Source organism: Narcine bancroftii, chromosome 8 (genome assembly GCF_036971445.1).
Source record: "Narcine bancroftii isolate sNarBan1 chromosome 8, sNarBan1.hap1, whole genome shotgun sequence".
Classification (NCBI taxonomy): Eukaryota; Metazoa; Chordata; class Chondrichthyes; order Torpediniformes; family Narcinidae; genus Narcine; species Narcine bancroftii.
Genome location: NC_091476.1, coordinates 46,027,767 through 46,047,744, shown reverse-complemented (window position 1 = coordinate 46,047,744; position 19,978 = coordinate 46,027,767). Strand labels below are relative to the sequence as shown.

The 19,978-nt window shown below is 41.3% G+C and overlaps 1 protein-coding gene across 6 annotated transcripts in view; it reads right to left on the bottom strand.

The window, feature by feature from the left end:
• The window catches only part of map7d3 (MAP7 domain containing 3), a 140,594-nt gene that overhangs the window by 104,403 nt on the left and 16,213 nt on the right, over positions 1-19,978 (bottom strand). For 4 of the 6 annotated variants that reach the window (XM_069893565.1, XM_069893560.1, XM_069893561.1 and 1 more), the window contains exon 2: positions 868-1,416. The exons of 1 other annotated variant lie outside the window; for it this stretch is intronic. In XM_069893565.1, the coding sequence (XP_069749666.1) occupies positions 868-964 (97 nt within the window). In that variant the 5' untranslated portion in view covers positions 965-1,416. Of the gene's footprint in view, positions 1-867; positions 1,417-13,955; positions 14,035-19,978 lie in introns of those variants that run through there. One more of the 6 variants, XM_069893562.1, reaches the window with a different exon arrangement.

The following is a 19,978-nucleotide window of genomic DNA, read 5'->3' as shown; positions in this document are numbered from 1 at the left end:
TGCTAGAGAAATACAAGCTTCTCTTTCAAACCCACGACTTAATCCTTTTCTCCAACATCTGTTTACTTACCAAACCTAGAAAAAAATCTATTCCACTGTCACCTAGTGAAATTCAAAGTTTAAAAATTAGACAAAAATAAACCAGCAAAGGGAAAAGTCATCAAGGAACAGAGAGAGACTTGCACCTCAAGATGGAACCTCTTCTGGTACATAAAATTCAGCAATAAAGAGGAATTAAATACCAATCTCAAACTGTTGTAGAAACAAAATCATTGCAAAGCAAGATCCCCATTTAGCTGTCCTGTTCCAGGGGGAGAAAACAAAATAGGATCAAAAATATTTTAACTTTAACATTAAAATAGAATCAAAATTATTTTAATTTCACTCAAACATACTGGTACATGCCTAGATTAAATTGTATATTGGCATCAATACAAAAAGTATCTATAGTAATAAGATCATTTGTATTAAATTGATAATTGATAATGTTTATTGTCATATGCATTGTACAATGCATAGATGCACTGAAATGTTTACTTGTTGCAGCCAAACAGGTACTTCACAAAAAACTAGTATACCTTAAATTCAATTGAAAAGTATTGCAACAAAAAAAAGTGATGATATAATAATACAGGTAGTCTTCTTGTGGAGTTGGAGCAGTTCATGGTTAGTGTAACTAGGGGAGGTTCAAGAGTCTGATAACTTTTGGAAAGAAATGGTTCTCGAGCCTAGGGGTGCTGATCTTCAGGCTTCAAGATTCAATTTGTTGAAATGTAATAAAAACAGTGTCATATTACACAAAATTGCCTTTTGACTGCTGTAAGGTAGACAGATTTGCTATAAGAAATTGCCCGAAACACCTCTTACAGTCAGAGAAAGAGAAACAGTCTTGAACCAGTCTCCAGTAGTCTGCAGCCTGGTGTGAGTCCCTTGACTGCAGTCTCCAGTAGCCCACAGCCTGCATGGGTTCCTTTTCTTAAGTCATCAACAGCCGCCGCCTGTGTGTTCCTCAGCTGTAGAACCCTTCATTGGTCCACTGCTGTGGTTACTGTCCCATGGGTCATCATCTCTGCTTCTCCATCTCCGACCGGGGGTGGGGACTCTCTCTATTTTCTAGTGCCCTGCACCAATCTTCTGCTTCCCAGAGTATGTAAACCCTCGTGGCTGCTGCTGATCGTAGGCAATGCCATCTTGGGCGCAGACCCCTGGTCGCGGGATTTTAAATAAGACCACCGTCAGCTCCTTTAACAGGCTGTTTAAAGCTTGTATGGAGGTAACTGCAGCTGGACTGGGTGGTTGGACCCCGTGGGAGCGTTGTATCTCTGCTCCTTTGGGTCTGCACCAGTGGCAGCGCCTCCGTTACAGTAGCTTCAGCAGTGCCACCCTTTTCATCCCAATTTCATCTGTACTGATTATCTGAAAGTAGAATAGAGAAGGAACCGTGACCAGGGTTATGACTATTTTTTATGATGATCACTATCTTCTTGAGGCATGGATGGGAGGTTAGACCCCATGATGGATCTGGCTATGTTTTCTACCCTCTGAACCCTTCTGCATTATTGGGTACTCAGGTTACAAAATCAAGCTGTGATGTAATCAGTCTATTATTTCCACAGTGCACCTGGAGAAGTTTGATAAGATTATTCAACGGCATGCCAAATCTTCTCAGACTTCTTAGAATGCAGAGGCATTAGTATGCTGTCTTCACAGTTGCATTGATGTATGGGCTCCAGGAGAAGTCTTCTGATATATGGACTATCAGGAATTTAAAGGTATTAACCCTCTCTACCTCCAGCCCTTCAATGCAGGCAGGTGCATACTTATTAGCACTATACATAACGTGGTAAATTGGATCAGCAACTTTGTTGATAACACAAAGATTGGCGGTGTAGTGGACAGCGAGGAAGGCTGTCAAAGCTTGCAAAGGGATCTTGACCAGCTGGAAAAATGAGTTGCAAAATGGCAGATGGAATTTAATGCAGATAAATGAGAGTTGTTGCCCATTTGGAAGAACGAACCAGGGTGGGGCATAAATGAAAAGGCACTGAGGATTGCAGTAGAACAGAGGGATTTGAGAATACAGATACATAAATCTTTGAAAGTGGCGGCACAGGTGAGCTTTTGGCTTCATAAATCAAAGCTATGGTGAAGTTGTGTAGGATATTGGTGAGGCCAAATTTGAAGTACTGTGTGAAGTTTTGGTCACCTAACTACAGAAAACATATCAATAAGATTGAAAGAGTGCAGAGACAATTTACAAGGATGTTGCCGGAATTTGAACAATTAAGTTGAAGGGAAAGATTAAACAAGTTACGACTTTATTCCCTGGCGTGTAGAAGAATGAGGAGATTTGATAGAGATTAATATAATATAATGGAAGTTTAAAAGCAAGTTTTTCTACTGAGATTAGATAAGATAAAAACTTGAGGACATGGGTTAAGAGTGAAAGGGGAAATGTGTCAAGGCAACATTCAGGCAGAATATTCTTCATGCAGAGAGTGGGGGAAGTGTGGAACAAGGTGTAGCTGAATTGCTGAATGCAGGCTCAATTTTGACATTTAAGAAAAATGTAGCCAGGTACATGGATGGAGGGGTATGGAGGGATATGGTCTGTGTGCAGATCATTGGGACAAGGCAGAATAATAATTCGGCAGTCTTGAAGGGCCTGTTTCTGCACTGTAGTGTTTTATAGTTCCTACAGTACAGGATTGTATAAATTTCTAGGGCTTAAATTCTTCACTGTCTGCCAAAATAATAGAAACATAAACAAAAACTGATTTTATATTTTTTACCCTGTTAAGATTACATGGTAATCACCCATTTTACTTGAGAAATGTGGCTTTCAAAAGCAGATATTTGCATGACCAGCGAACAAATTGCACTTTTTGAGGGGGGAGTAATAGACCCATTGGTCTGTGTCATAATTGGGAACCTACAGGGAATTGGGAGTGGAGGGGGAAAATGCATTTGATGCCAAAAAAATTGCATTGAAGGATGTTGAATGAAGCACCTGGTGGGGTGGAAGGAGAGGCGTGGGGAATGATCACTGCTCAGTTCAGGAAATGGGTGGAAAATAGATGAAACGCAGTCAAGATCTCAATGAACTACAGGGCAAGGGACACTGCTTCAGGAAAACCAACAACTACTGCGTGAGCCACTTCAAGGTCTCATGGTTTCATTATTTTCTTTGCTATATTTTTTTATATTCTGTTCAATTTTCTGATCTTTGTAATGATAACAGTCTCATTATCATTACCCAACTCACCATTGTCTCCAAAAATTAATTCATTTGAAAATAAACTGGTTGCAGTCGGCTTCAATTTCCACCAGGATTCATTCCTTCCATGCTAAATTTGAGCCATCATTCAACTTTTATTGATTGTGCCAATTTGCATGTGGCTCAGATAGATATACAGAAAGAATTAGTTCTGTGGTTCTGTATTTTAATTTACTTTTACATTAATTTACATTCCTTTTACTACCACCCTCAGTCCGAATTCATGCAGCTAGGTTTCCATGGATCCCACATCTTGTGACTTTCTGGATTAAACCTTGGGGAGCCTTGTCATACATGAATCCCTTTCAGGAAGAAACAATAACTCATCACCAGCCAATTAATTCTTCCCTTCCTATGTCAGTGATGTAACATTTTGATTACTTCCTATCTTGCAACTCCACTTAGTGTCGGCTGCTCAGGCTTCTGATCTAACTTGATCTTTCTCAAAAAATATAGCTATGGCATCTCCCCCCCCCCCCATTTATTTAATTGCCCCATTTGCCAAAATATTGAGTTTCATACTTTTCAGATTTCATTTTCAGTGGAACTTGACTTTATGCTATTTTGCTGTGCATTAGAAAAAGCCTTGTGGTCTTTCATGGCTTGGTTCAGCATCATGCTGAAGAAGATTGAAAAGAGGGTTGGTGCGAGAACACAGCCTTGCTTCACGCCATTGTTAATGGAGAAGGGTTCAGAGAGCTCATTGCTGTATCTGACCCGACCTTGTTGGTTTTCGTGCAGTTGGATAATCATGTTGAGGAACTTTGGGGGACATCCGATGCGCTCTAGTATTTGCCAAAGCCCTTTCCTGCTCACGGTGTCGAAGGCTTTGGTGAGGTCAACAAAGGTGATGTAGAGTCCTTTGTTTTGTTCTCTGCACTTTTCTTGGAGCTGTCTGAGGGCAAAGACCATGTCAGTGGTTCCTCTGTTTGCGCGAAAGCCGCACTGTGATTCTGGGAGAATATTCTCGGCGACACTAGGTATTATTCTATTTAGTAGAATCCTAGCGAAGATTTTGCCTGCAATGGAGAGCAACGTGATTCCCCTGTAGTTTGAGCAGTCTGATTTCTCGCCTTTGTTTTTGTACAGGGTGATGATGGTGGCATCACGAAGATCCTGAGGCAGTTTACCTTGGTCCCAACAAAGCTTGAAAAACTCATGCAGTTTGGCATGCAGAGTTTTGCCGCCAGCCTTCCAGACTTCTGGGGGGATTCCATCCATACCTGCTGCTTTGCCACTTTTCAGTTGTTCGATTGCCTTATATGTCTCATCCAGGGTGGGAACCTCATCCAGCTCTAGCCTTAGGGGCTGTTGAGGGACCCCAACAATGAAGACGCTGTTTACATCCGGTACCGCACGGATGGCAGTCTCTTCAATCTGAGGCGCCTGCAAGCTCACACCAAGACACAAGAGAAACTTGTCCGTGAACTACTCTTTGCAGATGATGCCGCTTTAGTTGCCCATTCAGAGCCAGCTCTTCAGCGCTTTACGTCCTGCTTTGCGGAAACTGCCAAAATGTTTGGCCTGGAAGTCAGCCTGAAGAAAACTGAGGTCCTCCATCAGCCAGCTCCCCACCATGACTACCAGCCCCCCCACATCTCCATCGGGCACACAAAACTCAAAACGGTCAACCAGTTTACCTATCTCGGCTGCACCATTTCATCAGATGCAAGGATCGACAATGAGATAGACAACAGACTCGCCAAGGCAAATAGCGCCTTTGGAAGACTACACAAAAGAGTCTGGAAAAACAACCAACTGAAAAACCTCACAAAGATAAGCGTATACAGAGCCGTTGTCATACCCACACTCCTGTTCGGCTCCGAATCATGGGTCCTCTACCGGCACCACCTACGGCTCCTAGAACGCTTCCACCAGCGTTGTCTCCGCTCCATCCTCAACATCCATTGGAGCGCTTACACCCCTAACGTCGAAGTACTCGAGATGGCAGAGGTCGACAGCATCGAGTCCACGCTGCTGAAGATCCAGCTGCGCTGGATGGGTCACGTCTCCAGAATGGAGGACCATCGCCTTCCCAAGATCGTGTTATATGGCGAGCTCTCCACTGGCCACCGTGACAGAGGTGCACCAAAGAAAAGGTACAAGGACTGCCTAAAGAAATCTCTTGGTGCCTGCCACATTGACCACCGCCAGTGGGCTGATAACGCCTCAAACCGTGCATCTTGGCGCCTCACAGTTTGGCGGGCTGCAACCTCCTTTGAAGAAGACCGCAGAGCCCACCTCACTGACAAAAGGCAAAGGAGGAAAAACCCAACACCAACCAACAAATTTTCCCTTGCAACCGCTGCAATCGTGTCTGCCTGTCCCGCATCGGACTTGTCAGCCACAAACGAGCCTGCAGCTGACGTGGACTTTTTACCCCCTCCATAAATCTTCGTCCGCGAAGCCAAGCCAAAGAAAAAAAAAAGAAAAAGCCTTAATTTATACTAGCTAAAATACCAAAGGTCTGAGTCAGCCCCAGATGACTTATTTAACAGATAACTAGTTTTAACAGGACAATTACCAACAAGCAGTTCATCTACTAATGCAGTGAAAGAAACAGCATTAAATGTAAAACTTAGCCAAATCGTAGAACACAATGATCTTCAAAACCTTTAAAATTCATCCACTCACCAGAACATTAAGTTTTGCGATCTTTAGAAATGGACTTTTTAAATCTTTTTATTGAGCTTTATAGAACAAGAATCTTTGGCTTGGCTTCGCGGACGAAGATTTATGGAGGGGGTAAAAAGTCCACGTCAGCTGCAGGCTCGTTTGTGGCTGACAGGTCAGATGCGGGACAGGCAGACACGATTGCAGCGGTTGCAGGGGAAAATTGGTTGGTTGGGGTTGGGTGTTGGGTTTTTCCTCCTTTGCCTTTTGTCAGTGAGGTGGGCTCTGCGGTCTTCTTCAAAGGAGGTTGCTGCCCGCCAAACTGTGAGGCGCCAAGATGCACGGTTTGAGGCGTTATCAGCCCACTGGCGGTGGTCAATGTGGCAGGCACCAAGAGATTTCTTTAGGCAGTCCTTGTACCTTTTCTTTGGTGCACCTCTGTCACGGTGGCCAGTGGAGAGCTCGCCATATAACACGATCTTGGGAAGGCGATGGTCCTCCATTCTGGAGACGTGACCCATCCAGCTCAGCTGGATCTTCAGCAGCGTGGACTCGATGCTGTCGACCTCTGCCATCTCGAGTACTTCGACGTTAGGGGTGTAAGCACTCCAATGGATGTTGAGGATGGAGCGGAGACAACGCTGGTGGAAGCGTTCTAGGAGCCGTAGGTGGTGCCGGTAGAGGACCCATGATTCGGAGCCGAACAGGAGTGTGGGTATGACAACGGCTCTGTATACGCTTATCTTTGTGAGGTTTTTCAGTTGGTTGTTTTCCCAGACTCTTTTGTGTAGTCTTCCAAAGGCGCTATTTGCCTTGGCGAGTCTGTTGTCTATCTCATCGTCGATCCTTGCATCTGATGAAATGGTGCAGCTGAGATAGGTAAACTAGTTGACCGTTTTGAGTTTTGTGTGCAAGGTGAACAAATATTAAGAATATGAACATTTCCAAAAATAAATCAATAATGATATACCCCTTTCCCATACAATGTCGGAATGACAAAAACACAAAAAAAACTCTAATCCCCTATCGAAAAAAGTAGAAATAGACTCCATCTATTTGTTAGCAAAAGCCTCCAGAATTGCTCTTACTTACATTAATATCAGTGTGTATTTACTGTGTGCAAAGGAATGCTGATCATCTATTCTTCTCTGGCTCATGTTTATGAAGACCAATCAGCTGTCTACTTCATCACTCCAAATCTGCAGTTATTTTGTGAAGTTTTTGGCTCTTTAATGTGGAAGACTATTCACAATTATTAGAGACTCACAGGAAGGAAATAAAACATCTGTGGACCATTATAGAGATGAAAGGATAACATAAAGGATGAAAGTATAATCCCACAGTATAATCCATAAATCTGAGAATTACTGGATTTCAAATTCAAAAATATACATGCAAGGTTATCACCGCTTTGAAAAGGAGCACCAAACAGTGCCTACTAGAATCCCTGCAAAGGTTAAGGACCCTGTGATATCTGTCTCCAAGGACAATGTCAGAACATCATTCAAGAGGATGAACCCTTGCAAGGCATCAGGCCCTGTCAGCATAGCTGGCAGGGTACTGAAAATCTGCACCAACCAACTAACCGGAGTGTTCACAGACATTTTCAACTTCTCATTGCTACAGTCAGAGGTTCCCACTTGCTTCAAAAGGACATTAATTATCCCGGTGCCCAAGGGAAGTGTGAGCTTCCTCAAGGACTATTGCCCAGTAGCACTAACTTTTATTGTGACGAAATACTTTTGAGAAGCTGTTCATGGCCAGAATTAACACATTCCTAAGCAAAGATCTGGATCCTCTGCAATTCACCCATTGTCACAATCGCTCCACAGCAATTACAATGTCGCTGGCTCTCCACAGCTCTGATTCACCTCGAAAACAGGAATTCATATAAAGAGTTGAAAATAAGAAAACAGAAATGGAAAAGGAGGAAAGGTAATGATGGAAAAACGGAAAGAGAAGATAAACAAAATATAAAAGGGCTACGCTGAACTATATGTCTTTAAATATTAATGGAATACATAACCAAATTAAAAGGAAGAAACTACTAAATTTAAATGAATAAATGTATTCCATTAGAAAAAATAACAGATAGGTTAAGAAATAATATTGAAATATTCGAGCAAGTATAGGAGCCTTACATTAAATACAATAGCGAAAACCTACCGGGGACAAACAGTACCTAAGTTGATGGAAGGAGAAGGAAAGAAAAGAATGGACTCAGTAGAATTTCTGGTGTAATTTTGTTGAATGACAACATTGTCTGACTGGCTTAATGCAACCTAGATTGTATACCTAAAATGGATGAGAGGGGGGGGTGGGGGGGTGGTTTGGGAGGAAATGGGGGGGGGGGGAGAAAAAGTCACTGTATATGTGTGAAAAAGAAATAGTGTATATCATGGCTAATGTGATTTATGGTGTGAAAAATAAAAAATTTAAAAAAAAAAAAAAACAGGAATTCATACATACAGATGCTCTGCATCAACTACAGCTCAGATTTCAATGCCATTATTCCCTCAGTGCTAGTCAAGAAGCTACAAACTCTGGGCCTCTGTACCTCCTTCTGCGACTTTCTCATTGGAAGACAACAGTCAGTACGAATTGCAAACAAAGTCTCCTTCTCACTGGTTATCGACACAGGTACACCCCAGGGATGTGTGCTTAGCCCACTGCTCTACTCATAAAACACCCATGACTGTGGGGCCAGGAACAATTCCAATGCTATCTACAAATTTGCCAATGACACCACAGTTGTCAGCAGAATCATAAATGGCAATGAGAAAGCGGTCAGGAGGGAGATAGATCAGCTAGTTGAGTGGTGTCACACCAACAACCTTGCGGTCAACGTTAGCAAAACCAAGGAGATGATTGTGGACTTCAACAGGAAGTCAGGAGAACATGACCCAGTCCTCATCAAGGGCTCAGTAATGGAAAGGATCTGTCCACATTGATGCAATCACAAAGAAGGCTCGCCAGTGGCTAAACTTAGTGAGATGTTTGAGGAGATTTGTTATGTCACTGAAGACTCTTGAAAACCTCTACAGGTGTACCGTGGAGAGCATTCAGGCTGGGTTCATCACTGGTTAATATCTCAGAACAAAGAAAAATCTCCACATGGCTGTGACATCATAGGCACCAGACTTGATGGACTGGATAGAGTCGACTCCATCGACGGCATCTACATGAGGTGGGGTTTTAAAAAAGCAGCCTCTGTCCTCAAAGACCCCCACCACCCAGGCCATGCCCTCTTCACTCGGCTACCATCTGGGAAAAGGTACAGGAGCCTAAAGATAAGCCCTCAGTGGCACAAGGACATCTTCCCTGATGCCATCAGATTCATAAATAATCAATGAACCAAAGACACTTTGTACATTATGATCTTTTAAAAAATATTTATTGTTGTAAGATGGTTTATAAATGATTGCAGTAATGATGTTGCTGCAAATCACCAAATTTTGTGAATTGTACGTGACAATAAATTCTGATTCCAAAATGCAATGATCTGTAAAACAGACTGGACAATGATTCACAGGATTAATGCAGTGGTAAACATTTCCCTTCAATGGTGAAATAAGAACAGAAAGAGTTTAAAAAAAAAATTATTTATTCATTCAAAATACAGATAATAAGTAACATATATAACAATAAACAAAGCATGAATGTTATATTTTATATATATTAAAAAAAGAAAAAAAAGGAAAGAAACCCCCTCCCCTTACAGCCAACTCTCCTATGGAGAGCCATAAAGAAAAGAGAAAAAAATAAAGAAAAGTAAAGCATACATATTAAAATCTAGTCAATATAAATCAAAATGTAAATATTCTGAATATAACAACCACCTATTAATAAAAAAAACTATAGTTATCCACGAAACATATGTAATTTTTTCCATTATTAAACAATATTTCATCTCATTATGCCAAAAGTCTCAAATTTAATCATTTCAGGTAAAATCATATCTCTACCAAACACGTTTTACCAAAGATCGAACTTGATAAAAATACGCTTACGCTTAATCGGACTGTTTAAACCCCGAACATTAAAAATAGCAAACTTCAACTTTGACATATCCACTAATATTACTAAAAACTAATAATATCAATATATAAAGACTCAGATCAACGTAAATAGGCCCTCCAATACGAGAAAAAGAAACCACAAATTAAAGTCTAAATAAAATGAAAATTAAAAAAAAGATAAAAAGAAAAAACCACCCCCCCAAAAAAAACTACCAAAAGGTAGTAATCCCTAAACAAAAGTTGGCTGTGGATCACCCACCAGTGGCTGATGACTAGTAGAACATAGAACAAATTTCTCCCTCCCCAGCCAAACAAAGAATAACAACAAATTATCATAATGACATAAAAAGAACAGAAAGAGTTCATGGTATTATATGAAAGATATTTGCATGGATAGAAGATTGGTGACGGGCAAGAAACAAAAAGTGGCGAGAAAAGGGACTTTTCTGGTTGGCTGCCAGTGACCAGTGGTGTTCCACAGGCCTCGGTGCTGGGGCTGCTTCCTTTTTCATTATATGTCAATGATTTGGATGAAGGCATTGATGGCTTTGTGGCCAAGTTTGCAAACTATACAAAAATATGAGAGGTAGGTTGTGTTGAGGAAGCTCCAAGTCAGGAGGACTTCGACAGGTTAGGAGATTGGGCAAGGGGATGGCAGATGGAATATGGAGTAGAGAAGTGTATTATCATGCACTTTGGTGGAAGAAATAAAGGAGTAGACTATTTCCTAAATAGGCAACGAGTTCAGAAATCAGAGGTGCAGAGCGACTTGTAAGACCTTGTGAAAGATTACTTAAAGGAAAGAGTCAGTGGTAATATCCTTGTATTCGTTTTGAGAGGAATAGAGTATAAAAGTAGGGGTGTATCATTGAGGCTTTAGAAGGTATTGATCAGATGGAACAAAGTATACTGAGCAGTTTTGCGCTCCTCATCGTGGAAGGATAATCCCTGGAATGAAAGGGCCATCATATGAAGAGCATTTGGTGGCTCTGATACTGTATTCACTGGAGTTTAGAAGAATGAGGCAGGGGGAGGGGGGAAACCTCATGAAACCTATCGAATACTAAATAGACTGGATAGAGTGGATATGGAGAAGGTGTTTCCTATGGTGGGGAAATCTGGAACCAGAAGGCAAAGCAAAACAAAAAGATCCCTTTAGAATAGAGATGAGGAGCAATTTCTTTACCCAGAGGGTGGTGAATCAATGTAATTAGTTGCCATGGACGGCTATAGAGGCCAAGTCATTGGGTATATTTAAGACAAAGGTAGATAAATAAGTTCTTGATTAGGAAGGGAATCAAGGATTACAGAGAGAAGGTAGGAGGATGGGGTTTGAAATGAACAGTAAATGATGGAACGGCTAGGAATTCTGAAAGTTCAAAGTTCAGATTTATTATCAGAGTACAAACATAATATCACGTATAACACAGATTCTTTTTCCTTCAGGCAAAACTTATTGTAGTGCAAAAAACTGTACTCAAGAAGATACGTACACGTAAACAAATAAATGTAAATTGACTGTGATAAAAAAATCAGTGTAAAAGAAAGAAGCTTTTCCATTGTGCAGAAAGAAACAATCCTGCTTCGGTAGCCTGCTTCATCACTACAATTCACCATGCCTGGCAACATCCTCCAAGTCTGCTCTGCACCATTACATCCTTCCTGTAAGCAGTGACCTCCATAGCATGACTTCCCTGCTCTCATATTGAACATAAAAGCCAAGTCATTGGGTATATTTATGACAGAGGTAGATAAAAGTGTTAGTTTTTAGGCTTCTGCACCTTCTGCTTGAAGGCAGCAGTGAGAAAAGGTTGTGACCAGGGTGATAGGAGTTACTTATACCTTCTTGAGGCAGCACCTCACATAGATGTCTGTAGTGAATAGAGGTCAGAACCTGTGATTGACCTGGCTACGTTTGCTACCTTCTGCATCCCTGTATACTCAAGTTTCCAAACCAGGCTATGATGCAACCAGACAATGTACTTTCCACAGTGAACCTGTAAGTTTGGTAGACAATGTGCCAAATCTCTTGAGACTCTTTAGAAAGCAGAGGTGCTGGGATTCTTTCATATAAAATTATGAAAGAGATAGGCAAGATAAAGTCAGTTTCCACTTGTAGGTTACACTAGAACTAGGGGACATAGCCTCAAGATTCAGGGGAGTAGATTTAGGACAGAGATGGGGGGCTGCTCAAGGAAGCAGTGGAAGCTGACTCATTAAGTATATTTAAGACAGTAGATAGATTTTTGCATGGTAGGGGAATTAAAGGTTCTGAAGAAAAGGCAGATTGGCGGAACTGAGTCCACAGCCAAATCAGCCCTAATCTTGTTAAATGGTGGAGCTGGTTCAATGGGCCAGATGGCACACTCTTGCTCCTATTTGAATCCGTGAATTGGGATAAGTTGTTTTCTGGCAAGGATGTGCGAGGACCTTCAAAGGTAAAATTTTGAGACTATAGAGTTTGTATGTTCCTGTCAGGATTAAAGGCAAGGTTAGCAGGCATAGGTTTTCGAGGGATATTGGGGATCTGGTTTGGAAGAAGTGTATAGCAGGGTTAGACAACATGAGCAAATGAGGTACCCAAGGAGTATAAAAAATATAAGAACACACTCAAGAAAGAAATAAGGAAGGCCAAAAGACATGAGGTTTCTTTGGTAGTTAACGAAGGAAAATCCTAAGGTTTTCTACAAGTATATTAAAAGCAAAAAGGATAGTAAGGTGCAAAATTGGTCCCCATGAAGATCAGAGTGGTCAGCTTTGTAAGGAGCCAATAAAGATGAGGGTGATCTTAAATGTTTTTATTCATCTTTATTCACTCAGGAAATGGACACAGAGACATGGGAAGTAAGGAAAACAAGCAGAGAGGTTAAGGAACCTATACAGAATAGAGGAGGAAGTACACACAAGAAAAGCAAACAAGGGTGGATAAATCCCCAGGGCCTGACAAGATATTCCCTCAGATCTTGAGGGAGGCTAGTGTAAAAATTGCAGGGGCTCTGGCAGAAATATTTAAAATGTCCTTAGCCATGGGTGAGGTGCCGGAGGATTGAAGGTTAGCTCATGTTGTTCTGTTGTTTAAAAAAGGCTCCAAAAGTAACCCCGGAAATTGATTAATATGGTTCATAGTGTGAAAAATTTTTAAAAATTAAAAAAAAAGAGGGATCAGGACCAGTTGGAAAAATGATGGAATTTAATGCAGGCAAGTGTGAGGCATTGCATTTTGGAAGGACAAACCAAGAAAGGACATATACGGTAAATGGTGGAGCACTGAGGAGTGCAGTACAACAGAGGGATATGGGAATAGATATACAACTCCCTGAAAGTGGCGTCACAAGTGGATAGGATTGTAAAGAGAGCTTTTGGCATACTGGCCTTCATAAATCAAAGTATTGAATAGAAGAATTGGGATGTTATGGCAAAGTTGTATAAGACATTGGTAAGACAAAATTTGGAGTATTGTGTGCAGTTTAACTACAGAAAAGATACCAATAAGATAGAAAGAGTGCAGAGAAGATTTACTAGGATATTGCCCAACCTTGAGGAACTAAGTTACAGAGAAAGGTTACACAGGTTAGGATTTTATTCCTTGGAACGAAGAAGAATAAGGGGAGATTTCATAGAGGTTTACAAGATTATGAGAGGTTTTTTCAACTTAGATTGAAGAAGATAAGTATGAGAGGACATGGCTTTAGGGTGAAAGGGAAAAGGTTTAGGGCGAACATGAAGAGGAACTTATTTAGTTAGAGAGTGGTGGGAGTTTGGATCAAGCTGCCACCTGACATGGTGAATGCGGGCTCAATCTTAATTTTTTTTAGAATAAATTGGATAGATACATGGATGGGAGAGATCTGGAGGGTTATGGAATGGGAGGTCACTGGGACTAGTGGAATAATGGTCAGCACAGACTAGAATGGCCAAATGCCCTATTTCTCTGTGTTCAATGTCTGTGAAGACCTTTGCCAATGGGTCTGCACAATCCTTCAGTACCTGACCTGAATTTCTCAATCTCTCACCATAAAACTGTTCTTCTGTACACACATTCTTACATTTTCCACACTGTAGTCCATCTGCTGTGTTGCTTGAAGTTTCTTGCATCTTCATCACTTCTCACATTCCATTCTGCCCTATTCTTCCAATCACACATCAGTTTTATTGTCTTACCAAATGGAATTCCCAATTAAAAATTCTCACTGTTTAAATAGTTTAATAACCCAAACCCACCTCCATTATACAACATCCCTGTACAAAACCCTTACATCCAGTTAGTAACTCTCATACATAGTAAAATTAGGTTCCTTTAATGAATAATTGAAATGTAATCATGCGGCTCAGGTAACAGTAAACCAAGAACAAAGATCAATTTACAATTCTAATTCAGATTATATTACTGCAGTAGATTCACCATCAATATTCCTTACATGTGGCACACTGTTCCTCAAGTTTCATAACACTATTTCCTTAATCTACAGTTTTTAGTTTTTAGGATCTGTTCAGGTTTGAAGTTTTTACAAGTAGAGAGTTAAAGACAGCCAGGCTGTGTTCTAGATGACTTTGATAAGATGCCTAATAGCCTGAATATGCCTGAGATTGATTGATCTTGGAAGTTAAGCAGGCTCAGGCCTGGTCAGTACTTGGAGGGGAGACTGCCTAGGAACACAAGGTGTTGAATGTTTTTCTGTGAAGAGCACTGGACAAAGTGGCAACTCTCTGTCTGCCTTATGGTAAACAAAAGTTAAAGAATTTCATGTATATTACATTCTAAATGTAGTATTACGTGACAATAATGGAACCTTTACTTTTAAAGACAGCTAGTGGACCTGTGTTCTAGATTGCTTTGATAAGAAGGCCATTAAGCCAAATTAGAACATGGGATTGAGGATTGGCTAAGAGAAAAACTGTTAGAATAGAGGGATTATATTTGGGTTAGGAGGTTGCAAAAGGGGTTGCAGGGATTGATGACTGGGGTAAGGAATCTAGTATATTAAAAAATCCAATCCAGGTTTTCTGCGGAAGCCAAATTCCAGATTCACAACCCTCTGATTGAAGAAATTCCTTTTCACTTGTTCTAAAGTCTTTCTATTCTGAGGTTGCCCCTCTGGTTCTAGACTCTCCCACTGCTAGAAACATCCTCTCCATGTCCTAACTAGCCCTTTCTATGTTTGGTATATTTCAATGAGATTCCGTTTCAACCCCCCACCTTCATCCTTCCAAACTTCAGCGAGTACAGCCCCAGAGCCGTCATATGCTTCTTGCGCAGTAACCATCTTATCCCAGGATGCATTCTTGTAAACCTCTAGTCCATATCTTACATAAGCACATCCTCAGATATGGTGCTTAAAATACTCCAAATATTGACTCACCAATGCCTTATGAAGCCTCAGCATTACATCCTTCTTTTATATTCTAGTTCTCTGGAAACAAGTGCTGACATTTGAATTGCTTTCCACATACCGATTCAACTTGCAAGTTAACCTTAAGGCAGGGATGTCAAACTCAAATTCACGGAGGGCCAAAATTAAAAACTTGGACTAAGTCGAGGGCCGAACTAAATATTTATTGAAAATTTTCAACAACATCTGCGTGTTTTCTCTTCTTTCAACATATGTAATGTTAAACTTTAGGAGGATAATGTTACAGGTCAGGAGTAGGTAGCTCAAGTTCACCCTTTGCTTGACCTGAGGGAAACATATTTGGTCCCTGTGGAGATGTAGTCAGCATTCACAGGCTGTGTCCATTTTGGCCTGCATCAGGTCTCAACATTTCCTGCTCACTCCTCAGGCTCCAGGCCTCTATTCACCCTCGACCCACCATCCCTCTACCTGACCAGTCCTTTACCCAACCTCTACTCACCCCTCACTCCACTTGCTCTGCCTCTACCCACCCCATCCTATACACGCCCCTCTACTGCCTCTCCCCTCAACCTGTTCCTCCCTCTACCTGTCTCTCACCCTCTAATCACCCCTCCCCTACTCACCCTGCCCCTCCCCTTTTACCTCTTCCCTATCCACCCCTCCTTCTACTCATCCCTCCCTCTAACTGCCCCTCGCACCACCATAACTTCCCCTGCCCATTACTCCTCACCTACACCCTCTGCCCACCCCTGCTTACCCACCCACTCAGGCCCAGCGCGCTGCCGATCAGCCTTTGCGGACAGCCACCATCTTTCTCTTCACGTGCAGGGCCGAACCAGCCGTCCCTGGGGTCCTTGCAGGTGCAAGCGCTGAAGGCCGTGGTGACCGGGAGAAGTGCGCTCGCGCTGTGGAAGGGCCGTCCGGTGCCAGTTGCGCGGGGCTCGCGCTACCCGAGGGCCGTGCGCAGCCTGCCACGCCCATCGCGCCGACAGGAAATCACAGGCGCCCGCCCATCCGCCGCACCGCTCGACAGGTGGGAGAAGTGACTGGTTGTGCGGGGAGCCTTCCAACCGGCTTGCCGGCTGATGACATCGACAGACTTCTCGTGTTACAATGGGGAAGGATGTGCAATGAAGGGGGAGGATGGTGGGGGTGACATTACCAAAAAACAGCGTTGGCTCTCGCTGCAGGGCGGGCCACCTCTAATACATTTTTGAAATGATCTTGCAGGCCAAATATAATTATATCGTGGGCCAAATTTGGCCCGCGGGCCAGAGTTTAACATGTGTGCCTTAAGGGAATCCTGCACTAGGAGTCCTGTCCATTTGGACCTTCATTTTTTGATTTCTCTCCCTATTTTGAAAATAGTCTATGCCTTTATTCCTTCTACCAAAGTGCACAACCATACACTCCCCAAAACTATATTCCATCTGCCACTTCTTTGTCCATTCTCCCAACCTATCCAAGCATCTGCAGACTCCTTGCTTCCACACTACCTGCCTCTCTACCTATCTTTTTATCATTCATAAAATTGGCCATAAAGTCAATAATTCCATCATCCAGATCATTAACATATAATGTGAAAAGTAGTGGAAGCAACACAGATCTCTGCGTAAAACCACTCATGGGCAGCTAAACGACCTAGCTGTATTTTTATTGCAAACAAGGATGTAGCATTTAAAATCTTTAAACATAGAACTCTATGGCAGGAAAGGCTTTCAGCCCAGAATTGTGCCATCCTAACAACCTGCCCTAAAAACTGACAAGAATTTCTCTACTGCATAACCCTCCATGTACCTACCTAATAGTCTGTTAAAAGATCAGATTGTACCTGCCTCCACCACCTTTGTCAGCAGTATATGCACATCCCTCTGCAGTTATGTTCAAAAAACCTTACAACAATGCCCCCTCCATATTAGCCATTTCAACCCTGGGAAAAAGTCTCTGGCCATCCATACAATTAATAACTCACATCATCTTGTACATCTCTATCAGATCACCCTTCATCCTCCATTGCTCCCAGGAGAAAAGACCAAGTTCACTCAACCTATCCTCATAAGGCATGCTCTCCAATTCAGGCAGCATCCTTGTAAATTTCCTCTGAACCCTCTTTATAGTATTCACATCTTTCCTGTAGTCAGATGACCAGAATGAACATAATGTTCCAAGTGGAATCTAAGTAAGGTCTTGTATAACTGCAACATTACTTCATGGCTTGTGAACTCAATCCCATGGTTAATGACAGCCTGCCTTTAAATAACTCCATGGTCTATATATTGTCAACCCATTAAATGCCAGTCTATCCTTGCCAATTAATTTATGTTCCATATCATCATAATTACACTTAATTTCTAGATTCGTCTCTGAATCAATGATGTCATTCTCAAAAAAATCCACCATATTGTGGTCACACTCAACAAGGTTATTCATTAATCGTGCCTCATTGCACAACACCATGCCTAGGTTTGCCTGCTCTTCAGTTGGCTCTCTGACAAATTGGTCAAGGAAACCATTCCTTACCAATTTCAAGAAATCTTCCATCACAGCTTTGCTGCCAGTTTGTTTCTCCCAGAGTCATAGACTCATGCCAAACAACATACCCATTTACTGGAGTCCCACGTCTGTATTTGGCCCATATCCCTCTAAATCTGTCCCATCCATGTAATAATCCAAATGTTTCTTAAAGGGAGCTAATAAAACTGCCACTACTTTGTCCCACTTCTTGTTCCATATGCCCACACACTATGCACTTTATCCATGCTCCAAGGAAAACAGGCTTAGTTTTTCTAGTTTCTCACAATAATTTAGCTTCCCTAATCCTGATGACAACTTTGTAAATCTCTTTTGTACCCTTTTCCAGAGACAGAGGAATTGAGAGAAAGGAATGGAATCCTTATAAGAGACAGTGGGAAGAGGTATAGTTGAGGTTACTGTGGGAGTTAGTGGAAAATGTCTAAAGATATGCAGACAGTTGGAGCCAAGTTCACAGCCAGATCAACCCTGATCTTATTAAATGGCAGAGCAGGCTCAAAGGGCCAAATGAACTACTCTAATTTCTTATATTCTTACAGTAACCATCTCAGTATGTTTGATGTGTAGTAAAAACTAGAGCACTCAGCAGAGTCACAGATAGGGAGAACATCCAAATTCCATATAGACTGCATTTTAGGGCAAGATTGAATCAAGTCCCTGGAGTGGAGAGGAAGCTGCAATCACTGCCGTATCACTTTGCCAACTCTGTCCTACTGTAGTTGCGCAAGCAAAATCAACCCCACCTCAAATAGGTTCTCATTTTATCTATGCAGGAAACTAAACTGAACAAGTAATTCATCCATACTTGTCAATATTTTAGCCTCATTCAATGGCTGATCTGTGACAATTTAAACATTTTCAAATTACTGAACATAAACACAATCATGTTTGCAAAGCAACACCATGTTGTCTCAGCTAAAGTTGTGCCTTGAGCTCAATCATCACCAAACCCAAGTCAGTTTCTAAAGTATAAACTCTAGTTTATATTAAAAAATGCTTAAGGCAGAAAATATTTCAAAAAATTTTACTTTCAGTGATATGACTTTTTTTCTTCATTAGTTCAAATCAAATTGACTAGAAAATATCTGAATCCAAACAGATCTCAGGACATGTACTTCACAGAGAAATAAGGTACTCAGACCATCTTAGTGACAAGATGCAATACTGCTATGTTTTTAAACCAGGCACAATCACAAATATACATAACGTGTATTGAAATGAATGAAAAATAAGATATGATGATAAATGAACATCGTGAGGAGAGTGTAGGGAGGTTTCATTCAATAGGTGCTTCGTTATTTGGATTGGCTGGATACATTAGAGACTTAACTTTCTTTTAAAAAACTGTCTGCTGCCAAAAGATTAACAGGTCATTGAAAAAGTTGTTAACAAATCCAAATCCTTCTGTACAAATAAGCCGCTTTCAAACGCAATGATTATAGACCACCTTTTCAAAACTTATATATCAGCTGCAGGAAAGAGAAGAATAATTCAAACACTGAATCTGCAATCCCACTGTATTGCAGCTTCCAGTCTGTGCATTAATTAACAACTCACATTATTTTACACGGCTGGATTTTGGCAAATTTCACACATGCTAAGTAAGGTTCTAAGCGTCACCTGCACAACACATTTGACAACTGTTAGTGAACCAAGATTTTTCACCTTTTAAAAAATTTAGACATACAACACTATAACAGGCAAATTCGGCCCAGCGAGTCCATGTCACCCAATTTACACCCCATTAACCTACACTCTGATACGTTTTTGAAGAGCAGGAGGAAATTGGAGCCCCGGAGAAAACCCACAGACATGGGAGAAGATATAAACTCCTTACAGACAATACAGATTGGTATAGATTATTGGGACCATTCAGTTCAAATTTAATGTCAGAGTACATACGTGACATCTCATACAACATGAGATTCATTTTCATGCAGGACAGGCAGAATTTCTACTTATCCGTAACTGTAAACTGTTTTCACGAAAATACGTATAAAAACAGAAATGTAAACATAGAACATTATAGCAGAGTATAAGCTCTTCAGCTCATGATATTATGCCAATCTATATAAGCCTACTCAACAATCTATTTCTTCCTACCTCACATCCATAACCCTCTATTTTTCTTGCATCCATCTTGCTTGTCAAAGAGTCTTTTAAATGTTCCTATTTTACCAGCCTCC